The sequence below is a fragment of the Mastomys coucha genome, unplaced genomic scaffold (assembly GCF_008632895.1).
Source record: "Mastomys coucha isolate ucsf_1 unplaced genomic scaffold, UCSF_Mcou_1 pScaffold16, whole genome shotgun sequence".
Classification (NCBI taxonomy): domain Eukaryota; kingdom Metazoa; phylum Chordata; class Mammalia; order Rodentia; family Muridae; genus Mastomys; species Mastomys coucha.
The window spans coordinates 94137286-94149498 of NW_022196898.1; the positions used below are offsets into that span (position 1 = coordinate 94137286).

At 38.4% G+C, this 12213-nt stretch overlaps 1 protein-coding gene across 4 annotated transcripts in view; it reads right to left on the bottom strand.

Annotated features, from left to right (window-relative positions):
• Prkacb (protein kinase cAMP-activated catalytic subunit beta) overlaps window positions 1-12213 on the bottom strand; it is a 94931-nt gene that overhangs the window by 28271 nt on the left and 54447 nt on the right. For all 4 annotated transcript variants that reach the window (XM_031375784.1, XM_031375783.1, XM_031375785.1 and 1 more), the window contains exons 2-5: window positions 8477-8538; window positions 6253-6381; window positions 2176-2274; window positions 1124-1206 (exon numbers count right to left, since the gene is read on the bottom strand). In XM_031375784.1, the coding sequence (XP_031231644.1) occupies window positions 1124-1206; window positions 2176-2274; window positions 6253-6381; window positions 8477-8538 (373 nt within the window). The remainder of the gene's footprint in view (window positions 1-1123; window positions 1207-2175; window positions 2275-6252; window positions 6382-8476; window positions 8539-12213) is intronic.

Here is a 12213-nt window from a genome sequence, read left to right on the forward strand (position 1 = left end):
GAGAGAGAGAGAGAGAGAGAGAGAGAGAGAGAGAGAGAGGGAGAGAAACACAGATATGGGTAGCCTCACAGTAAAGAGACAGTGCTTGCAGAAAGGAGCAGTGCATAGGACAGGCTTGGGCATAGCATTTCAGTGGAAGCACAGGATGATACAGGGAACAAGAGCATGGTTGCAATAGTTTAAGTATACAGGGCTTCCTTAGAGTCACAGAGCAAAGGACTAAGTAGAAGCACTTAGACAGGGTGACTGGAAAGAGGCGAAGACAGGACGGAAAAGAAGATCATCAATGTCAAAGAGTAGTCACATTTCACTACACAGTCTCTACACATATTAGGTTTCCTTGCACTAAAGGTCAATAAATGAATCTTGGCTTAGGCTCAGGCAACTCACATAACTAATGCCTGCCTCTGTTACTTTTGTGATTACCCAACTCTACCACCCCCTATTATGAGTCAGTCATCAGTCCCATGCAAAGTCACACTTGGGTTTAATTGAATTCTGAATACTGACTGAAACTTATTCTGGTCTTAACCTTAGATACATTTTATAAATGATTACTAATTAACAGTTGTAGCTATGAGCCTTGTACATAGATAAAAACTGAAGAGTGCTAGTAGTAACTTGGCACATTACTAAATATATATAAAAATATAATTGCAATTTGTATATCTATATTTAAGGAACTCAACATGAGAACAGTTTTAATTAAAGTCTAAGAAGACTTTATAACACAACCCCATCCATCACCATAATCACTACTATTTTTATGTCTCCTTCCTCATATTCATTTCTGTTATAAATTGAGTATTATTATAAACATACAGCATGTGTTGCTAGATGTCTCAAATACCATTATTTTTTCAAAACATGTTGCTTTTTTAAATTTAAATTTTTTTATTTTTAGAAATTCTTCAAATCAAGTCACAGTACTTACCAGTGGGAGAACATTTAAGTTAGTTTCATGGTGTTCATTTGAAATGTAAAGCTCATATATGTTATAGCTTCCTATTACTGTGTTCACCTAGTGCATTCTATGGGTATCGTATGAGTTAATTCAATCAGGCATACTTTGGCTTAAACACAAGCATGGGAAGACTCAAGGAAGGAAGAAATGTACAGTTACCTGAACCTTCCAATTCTTCTTAGATGTGAAAACATTTCTCCCCCAGGGACATATTCCATAACCATGTATAAATTAGAATTATCCTATGAACAAATAACAAGTACCAATTATAAAAAACATTTTAAGATGACAGCATGTTCAATTAGAAAGGGCAAAGTCAAAATGCATTTAACAGATCAATAGAAGTGAGTGGGAGAGATACGAAATAAAAAGTGCTCCAGTTTTCCACACTCATCTCTACCCCTTAGTTTTCAGCCACAAAGAAACCTGAGACTTCTGCTGTTCTTCTTCTTGAAGGGGACATTTAATTCAGAATAATGAAATATTGCAGCAATGACATATGCAAAGAAATAATAACATTGAAAAACAGTTTGGAAAAGCTAATAAGAGTATTTACATTTTCTGTTTGCAAGATGGATGGTTGTACTACCTTAGGTATATAGAGCTTTATTAGATTCCCAAGACAAAGGACAAAGCAGGAGCAAGATGCCACACCTCTGACTCAGCAGTCCCAAGAAGCCAAGTATCACTGCACAGAGTCAGGGTGGCTCGGATTTAAAGGACCAACCCTCCACTTTATCTGACTTTGCAACAGTGGCACAAGAGCTTGTTCTCCCTGGTTAGCAAAATAACAGAAACACTGAAACACAAAAGCCTAGAATACAAATTAGTACACGTCGGAATACCTCCAGGTCATAACAGGAAGGGCTTAAGCTCTGTAGAAAGTGTACAGCATCTTCATTTGAATGAGCTTAAGACTGACTAGTAAGATGTCCTTCATGCACTACTGTAATCTTTGGCTTTGTCTTGCCTTCCCATGAAAACTCACACAGGTCATCAACAACTGCTCCAGAGAGAAGCAGAACTCGCCCAGCGCTGCCCAAGTTCACAAGCACAATGGACTGATTACACACACGATCCAAGGGCTTTACATTTTTGTTCATGCCCATTCTCTAGTTTTATCATTTCACTAGAATTCTCCTACTGTTTCACATGTCAAAAGCATATCTGGGTAGAAATATCTTCATTAGATAGTGGGGCAACTAACTGACCTTAAAAGAATACTCCAGCCGAACAAGGAATGGAAACTCCACTGCCTGCAGTATTCTTTTCTCATTCAAAGTGTGCTCTATTTGCTTCAGCTTAACAACCTGCAAGTGAAAGACAGAGACTTCAGTGTATTTAAACAATTTTAAACACTATTATCATTTCAAAGAAAAATGTTTTTCATGTAATAATCACAATGGATGAACAGAATTACTAGACCTCAATAAAGAAAATAGTAACAATCAACCAGGGTCGTAAGAGTCAACTGTTTGCAGTCTAGCAGAGTTCTGGACTGTCTTCTGGTCAAGTCTGTCCCAGCTGTGCTGAAGTGTGTGTGTTATCCCAGCACAGGGAGGCAGAGTTAGGAGGAATCCATAAATCCAAGGCAAGCCTAGGCTATGTAGTGAGATACTGTCTCAAAAAAAGAGTTAAAAACAAGGGTTAAATGGGAACAAAGAGCAGACCCACTGCTTTAAAAGTTACTATGTGAAAATATTTGCTGTTAACAACATGATCAAATCACTTACTATCTCGGTAAGTAGCAGAAAATTAAAGATCAAGGAAGTCAACTATATTTACATGAAATATAATATGATTAAGACTGACATTAATTCAAGTTATATAAACTGGTAAGGCATATATGCTTAGCCAATTCTTAATGTAAAAGTTTAAAAAATTAACTACTTAAATAAATTTACTTTCAATTGTGCTCATCTACTACATATGCACTGTAAACAATGACACTGAAGGGACAGGCTAAGAAGTGTCTGTCTTCACAATGTATAGGATTTACCTGAAGGACGCAAGGTTATGTAAATAGCAATACATGAGTGAGCAGCAAGTGACTGCCATGATTCTAAGCTGTCAGGAGAGAAACTGCTTCCTTGAGGATGAGGACAGAGTCCTCATCTCTAAAATTCTGATGCTTTAAAATGTCCTGGTATATGTGGCAAGTCACATGGTTAATTTACTGCCTGGCACACAGTAATAGCTCAAAAAAAGTCAGATGTTACTACAACTTATTTAATAACAATAAAAGCCAAGATGATTTTAAAAGGTAGATAGTAAAGGCTAAGGAGAGATGGAAGGGAAGCTGGGTCCGCTTAGAACTAGGCCCAAAGGGGAAACACACGGAGACAAGTGAGAATAGTGGTTTCATTTAGCTATGCTTAAGGATAGTGCTTCTGAAAATGTGCTAAAGACGTGTCAGAGGAAACTTTACAAATATCTCTTGGGATAGAGTTCATATATTAGCTTCAAAATTCATATACAGGCCACACAGCATCCCCTTCCCCTCAGAAAATCATGTGTCCTTTCAAGTCAAAGACGTAGCCACAGAGACCATGTGTGACAGCATGAGGTGAGAGACTGCAGGGCAGTTTGGGAGGCTTCCTACTGGAAGCCACAGTGAACTCTGTCTTACTAAACTTAATACGTGTCACAGGCTTTCAGAGGAGTCAAAGCAGTCCTACGGTGGAGTAAAACCATTGTGTCAGAGAAGAAGGGAATAAAAGAGGAAGCCTACAACTTTGGGGTCATGGTGTTACTAGAAAAATCTAGCTGACAATGCCTGGCCATCAAACAAGGAAGAATCCTGGAGATAAAGTATGTTTTAAAGAAACAATAATGAGGACTAAGGCATGAAATCAAACAGACCTTGGCCAACGTCTACCTTCCTAACTGTCAGACACTGGGAAATGATATAGAGCAGTGGTTAGCTTAAAAAAGGGAGAACTTCCACATACAACTGTGAAGACTTAGTAATACAACAGGCACATGTTTGTTACATGTGTGTATATGTGCACAAATGTGTGTATATTTGCACATGTGTATATATGTTTGTCTGTGCTCATGTGTGTGTGTGTATTTGACACAAATATTTGACGCACTGTAGAGAGAAGTAATGTGGTTGCCTCAAATTCTGTACTGATTTTAACCCCTTCACTCCAAGACCTCTACGGCCAGAGAAGCTGAGCTTACCTAACTGAGTGATTTTTATGATCCTACTGACAAAGTGGGTTATTATGGCTTGTTATTTTATTACTTATCTCAAGCAAATTAAAGAAACAAAAAATCCAAATATAAAGTTTTTCATAGTAATTTATGTCAAAGCACAGTGTACTACAGTAACAGAAATGGTATCTGCAAAATACCAATTACCACGATTTATCCATGAGGTAGCCATCTTAGTAAATTACTTCACAGGTTCTAAAGTATGAAAAATAGAAGCTAAATATGTCTTTCCAAATATCTAAAGCAGAGGATGGTAAATATCACTACCTTCTCAATATCTTTGAAGTAAAGCAGTTCATAAACTCTTTAAGAAAGATGACATATTAGAAGCTATCCTGACAGCATTTAATACACATTGTAATGACAAATTTATAAAAGCCAAAGCTGAAGCCTCTTGTCTTTCTGTTCACAGTATGAGCAGGTGAGTGGGTGACCGTCTCTGAGATCCATAACCTCACGGCAGAATAAAGACAGGAATTACACAGCCCGGAGAAGCTCCATGCTCACACTGTACAGCTAACGACAAAAAGCCTGAGAAAGGGTTGAGGTAATTAGATAAGAATATATAGGGAGAAAAGGTGACATGAGCAAAGGGAGAGACAGACAGACAGACACACACACAAAATGGGGGGGGGGGCACGCACACACACACACACACACACACACACACACACACACACACACACAGAGAGAGAGAGAGAGAGAGTGTGTCAGTCTATAGCCTAGAGAGATGCAACATGGGAGAAACCAAATGACAGGGAAAGAAGTATAAGGAAGGCCCCAGAAGTAGGGGCAGGATCAAGAGAGGTGCATTTCCAGGAGCAGGGGCAGGACCATGTCAGGAGGAGTGGCCATCATGGTCACATGTTCTAAGAAAAGCCAAGTAAGATGAGCAGAGGGCACTTGAGTTGGTGATTTGGTTATTAGCCTGGTGACCCTTGGCAGAGACATGCAGGAAGACAGTGAGAAGACTGGATTAGGAACTTCTGAAGTATGGGGTTAGAATAGACAAGAAGTGAGTTAGTGAAACACCACTGCTTAAGAAGAACTGTTAAAAAATGTGTAACTGAGGGCAGCTGACAACAATGTTCAATTAAATGTGTGAATCATTAACCTTTAATTTCAGAGAGATGTAAACCAGTATTTCTTTTTCATGTGAGAGATTAATCTAGTTTCAATTAAAATGAAGGTTGGGACACTCTGATGCTATACTGCGCAACATGTGTAGTTATTTAACATAAAATATGACTAATCAAAATGTAAAATACACAACAGAATTTGAAATCTTAGTATGAACCACAATAATCCTGTATTTGTTAAGGGGCCATTAAACAGACCAGTCTTTGAAGTCTATTTCTTATTTTTTAAAATGTAGTTATTAGATAATGCAGAGTCAGAGGGAGAGCTTCTTTATGTTACTATAGGAAGAAGTTCCTGCACATCTGCTCCCTGGCACACATTCCCACAGGCCAGTTACACTGCCTGTCTGTCTGTCTGTCCCTTAGCTACTGCCCCATGGTTCTGCTAACAGTGTCTAGTAGGATCTCAGTAGACCGAGAAGCTAGTCTCTCTAAGGTGAGCATAAGTAACATGTAGCAACTTTACTCTGCTCTTACCTAAATTGTTAAGTGATTGCAAAATGCTTAATATTTAAGATAGTAAATGCTAAGTGCTTCAGACAACCTGATTTATTATATTGGATCAGAAACAATGAAAAGTTCTTTTACATAGAATATAGGCTTTACAGTTTTTCCACAATTTAACTGATATTTGAAACTGATCAAACCCAGTCATGTCAGCAGGGCAGTGTCTGCTATAAATTGCAGTGGAACATGAACTAAAGTCACGAAGTTTCCGTTCACTGGTTTGTAAGTGCAGCCTGAGGGGTACTTGTTCTGCACCTACTGGATTCCATACTGTTAGATATGTATTATCTATTGAGAATTATGGAAATGGCATGTTCTCAGACACTAAGTCCCACATAAAGTCATAATAAACTGCAAACAGCAGCATGGTGTCAGTGGCAGGCTATCTCACTGACTCAAGAGGGGAGGCCCGAGGTCACCAACCTTCTGCTTGTCTAAGATCTTCATGGCGTAGTACTGCTCAGTGGCTTTATGCTTCACCAGCATGACTCTTCCAAAGGAACCCGTCCCCAGGGTTTTCTTCCTTTCAAAATCCTCAAGCCCAGCATTACTCTATACAAGTATTAAAAAATACAATAAGGGTTTAAATTAGAAATTCCCACAAGACTACAATTATTATCACTTCAATGTTATATAATCAGGGCAGACAATTTAATTTGTAGCTATCCATGTAGAAACAATGCACAGACATATTTAAAGGGTATATATATATATATATATATATATATATACCCTTTAAATTTCAGGTCATTAATTCTATATTCTCCTTTGATTAACGAAAGTCCAACAATAAAGAATATTTTGTAAAATGAAGTATAAAAATAAAGTAAATAAGAGCCTTGGTTAAAATATTAATGGTCATATTTCAATTCCAATGTGAGTTCCTAACACAGCTAATGAATTACTTGTGCATTTTAAGGATTATAAACCCATAGTCAAATAACATATGTGGTCAAAGAATATCTGTAAATAATTACACAAATGAAAACTGAGAGATCAGTTCTTACATGCCTGCAAGGAAAGTGATGTTGCATCTTTGCATGTTGTTAGAGAACTAGACAACACCCATAGTACTGGATAAAAGCCAGACAAGCAGACATCAGCTGCAGAAGTAAGCAATAGTCACAGAAGTAGGCAGCAGCTGTGAAACTAGATAAAACCCTTAGGACTTAGGACTGGCAAGAGTCATACAACTAGGTAGTGGTCTCAGAGAGGTGTATGGTCGCAGACTTCCTCTGTGATTGTGATAACTCAGCACTACCCAGAACAGCTAGGGAAGAAATGTTTCCATTCCAGAGAAACTCAAAGCCAGAGTCCCAGAACAACAATCAGATTCTTGTTCTACTGAATAGATGCTTTGTTAAGCAAACATCTTTGTTTGGTTTTGACTAGTGCACAGAAGCAAAAAATTAGAGGCATCAATCTATTCAATTTGTTGCTGCTACAACAAAACAAAATTGCTAGGAACAAATTATGTGCTAACAACAAGTAGTAATTGCTGACCCATCTGTTCAATAGGCTTCGTTATGAAAACACCCATGAAAATCTCAGAAAATGTTTTCAGCCGGGCAGTGGTGGCAAATGCCTTTAATCCCAGCACTTGGGAGGCAGAGGCAGTTGGATTTCTGAGTTTGAGGCCAGTCTGGTTCTATAGAGTGAGTTCCAGGACAGCCAGAGCTACACAGAGAAACCCTGTCTCAAAAAAAAAAAAAAAGAAAAAAAAAAAAAGAAAATGTTTCCAAGACTCAATCTGCAGCATTAGCTTGAGCAAAGCCTGATGTGACACGGCTCTTCATATGCAGCAGATCAGGACACTGCAGTAGTTTAATCTTCACAGTAAAACAAATGTTGCTTTGGAGAGACATCTTATTAAATAATTATGGAAAGAAAGCAATATTATATTTTACTTATAAATGTGTTTGCACTGTATGTTCATTTCACATTTAGGAAAATTATTATTAAAAATAAGTCTTTATAATTCTGAGTGAATTAAATTTAGTTGTTGGTTTTACTGACACCAGTGGATTGCAATGGCTAATACAGTCACGTTCAAGTGGTGGGAACAAACAGTGTACAACGAGCCATCGCTTCATGCTTGATCACTGCTTTTCTTCACATCAGAAAAGAATGCCCTCCTTGCCCCCTTTTCAATGTTTCATATGACAAATGGTAGAACTAAAAATATTTCAGAAAGTATTTAGCTTATATTACAGCAGTTTGCAATCAATGTCAACGCTGACAGCAGTCTGAGCACACAGCTTGGTGGTAGAAAACTTGTCTAGTATACATGAGGCCCTGTGTTCAATTCTTAGGCTGTGCCAAGAAATGAAACAGAACTCCTCCATTTAGGGATTCTATAGAGAAGATGGTTGCTTCTCCAATGTAGGGATCCATAAAATTATCAATTAATTAATGAATTATATCACAGCACTATAGTGGAATTTCTACCATATTATATGTTTACTATTAACACTTAAAACCTAAAATTTCCCAGGACTACACAGAGAAACCCTGTCCTGAAAAAAACCAAAAAAACCAAAAAACCAAAAAAACCCCCCAAAAAACCCCTAAAATTTGTAGAGTATCAGTAAGTTAAACAAGAATTAGGAATTCACTTCCAATGGCAGAAAACATACTGCTTCCTTACCGGGGGAGGGTTCTCCCATTTCCTCAGAAAGTCTTCTTTGGCTTTGGCTAGAAATTCTTTCACTAGAAAAAAAAAAAAAGAAAATAGTGTCTGGCAAGAATGCTTATATTGCATAAAGAAGACACATCACACGTGGCTAAATGAAACACAAATATCCTTGTATGAGCAACTGTTGTAAGGACATGGCTATCCATCAGTGTGATAGCCTAGGAAGCTAGGTGTCTCCAACTTCTAAAGGCCTTGACCATTGCTCTACATAGGGACCACTCTGCTACCATCAAACCCAATAACAACAATGCTCCAGAAAACATACCTGAAGCCATGTAAAAGATATCAACTGATGACAAACTAGTGACTGAGTAAGCTGCGAGTGGGATGAATGGACTCTGAAACTCGAGCTGAGGGTATTCACATGTCTTGGTCTGTGTATTTTGAGAACAACTGGCTGTGGTAACGGGCAGTTCCAGGTACAAGCTGTGTGCATCAGCTCTGTGGTCTCCCCACCAGCAGAGTAGAGGAGAAGCCACAGACTAACAGGTACAGATGGGATCTACAAACCCATAAAACCCAAAAGGAACAAAACACTAATTACAATAAAAACTACTTTACAAACTAGCTGTGAACTTATAACAAAAATTAAACTGAATGTCTGATTTAAAATTTACATTGAAATAAAGTCAAACAAAAGCAGATGTTCACATAATGGATAATAATAGCTGTATTTGTAGAGCTGTGGTTTATATTGTTAAATTTGTTAACCAAAGATGAGTCATTTAAGAGTATGTCCTGTGTACACACTCCTCCCACAAATTCACTAACAAGGGCTTCTGTTTTTAAAACAATTTTTTCATGTTTTAGAAATAACTGTAAATATTTAAAAATGATATATTCTTATTTTTATGCAAAAAAATTGGAATAAAATCGGATTACACAGAATGCCTTTCCTGTCTCTTTTGTTCAGCAGATTCCTGCCATTTCCTTGTGTGGCTCTATCTAGGAGAGAGCAGGGTGGAAGGCCACAGAACAATAAGGTGCTGGGGAAGACAAGGGCTGCATCAGCCACTACTTTAGAAACAAACAGTGGCCAGAATAAAGCCAGAATTATGCTAGGCATGATGAGGTCTATAGTCGCAGTTTGTTGAAGGCTGAGATAGGTGCACTACAGTGTATGTTCAAGACCAGCCTGGGCTACACTGGGATTTCTAGGCAATGCTAGGCTATAGGGCAAGGACTCTGTCTCACAAACAACAACATAACTGTGCCAACAAACCCCAAGTAGGACAGAACAGAAACCCGGAGTGAGCAGCAGGGACCTGATACACCTAGTGGTGTGCATTATTCTTTCTCACTTTCTCTACAGGACAATCCCTTTGCTCTAACACAAACCAAAATGGCGCTTCACATTCTGTTCTGCCATTTTAATATGATGACAATGAGGAACATCAAAAATAAATGGTAGTTTTGAAAGAACACTAGCTTATACATTTCTGGGAATAGCATTTTATTACTTTCTAAGTATTGTATTATACAGTTATTTGCAAATACTTATTTGTTAAAAATTAGAGAAAATTAGCTTTCAAAGTTAAAATTCTCATGTACCAAAACAGTACATTAACGGTTGCACCTAAACAAACAAACAAACAAACAAACTGTAGCTGGGTGGTGGTGGCGCATGCCTTTAATCCCAGCACTTGAGAGGCAGAGGCAGGCAGATTTCTGAGTTTGAGGCCAGCCTGGTCTACAGAGTGAGTTCCAGGACAGCCAGGGCTATACAGAGAAAGCCTGTCTTGAAAAAAAAAAAAAAAAAGAAAAGAAAAAAAACAAAAAACAACAACAAAAACCTGTTGCACCTAATTATCAACATGTGATCTAACTCAATGTAAGACTGGAAAAGTTAAGAGGTTTGGGTCATAGTCTGAACTCTGATCTTCAGAAAGTTAGAATAGCTGCAGCTGAAGAGGGTTGGTTTGTTTTGTGTCAGCTCCAGGATGCCAACCCAGGGACTTGCACAATAACTGACTAGCATAGATTTTACCACTCAGCTTCATCCCAGGTTCAAAAGGCTGGTTTTATATTTTATAATTTTTTTTTGTTTATTTGTTTTGTTTTCATAGAATAGAGATGTCTGCACATGGCCATGGCTTGGAAACAATGGGTGTAATTTAAATTAGAAACAAACACATCAAGACACACAACTGTGGTTTCTGGAAAAAAAAAAGTCATACTTGGTGATTCTGAAAATAATACATCTCTAAATTTCTTCTGAAAAATATTTGAGTTCCCATGTATAGCAGAACTTGTGCAAGTTATGGTGCAAACTATCCAGACCCCTGCAGAGTTCAGACCGAGCAGAGAAGGGAGAAGTGGAGAGAGAAGCTCTAGCGCCCTGCCGCACTGCTGGTGTTACTGTGCACAGGGCAGGTTTGAAGGGAACGAAGGTGAGTGAGCAGTGGGAGCAGGGGGAGCAGATGACAAAGATGAGTGCTGGGAACAATCTCTTCTCCTGTCTCCGTGATGAGCTAGCTCCAGAGAAAGGTTTTGATGCTACTCTGTATTCACTTGTGCTTTGAAATGTTCTAAGTTTACTGACAAGTCACACTTGGGCAAGCAAACAGCCAGCAAAATTTTACGTGACAGCATTCCTAAGATGCATATATGCACTGGTAAATAGTGAGTTTCAGGACCACTTTAACCCAGAAAGGCAGTTTCTTTTAGACTTGAGGCTATATCAGTTATGATGTTACTAAATAATACCATGAAGAAGGCTGTTCCTGAAACATGCTTTTGTCATATGCAGTATGTACAAACATGGAGTCTCTAGTATGTGTGTACACTATTTAGATGCGAAGACAAATATAATCAGCTCTCAATAAAATAGTTGTTGACTGATTATCTTTAAATGATCTTTAAGCAACAGAAAATCCACAGGGATTTGCCATGGACATTTATTGTCTTCAGCCACGGATGGATTTAACTTCTAACTGCTTTTCTATGGGCGTTGCCAACCTTGTTACCACTGAGATGTTAGTAGGTAATGAAGGAGAGGGAGGGATGATAGGCAGGCTTACACACTGGACCCCATTCCATTCAATGGGCCATAAAGCAAGCATTGCGAGGTTCTCAGTGTTCAGTTTTCTTCTCTTCTATTATTATGATCTGTATATACATTTAGCCATTTGAATCAGTGTGACAGGCTAACAGACAGTTTTTGGAATACTTCATAGCTGTGTGATCATGATCCTTCAGCAAAGCATCTAACAGTAACTGACAACTATCCTTAGAATCAACACTTCAGGGAATGGTTTTTCTGGAAATGTGCTTTGTTCTGTATTGTTTAATAATGGAGGGCATACCAAAAACTCAACCAATTTATTCATGTACAATTTTTTTAATTTATTTTATTTTTTTCTTTTTATTAGATATTTTCTTTATTTACATGTCATGTGATTGCTCCTTTCCCAGTTTCCTCTCCAAAAAAACAAATAAACAAAAACAACAAGAACAAAGCCCTGTTGCCTTCCCCCTCCCCATGCTTGCCACCTCACACTCTCCCACTTATTGGCCCTGGCATTCCCCTACACTGGGGCACAGAACCTTCACAGGGCCAAGGTCCTCTCCTCCTATTGATGACCGACTTGGCCATCCTCTGCTATACACATGCTGCAGAAGCAATCAGTCCCACCATGTGCAGTCCTTGGTTGGTGGTTGAGTCCCTGGGAGCTCTGAGGGTACTACTT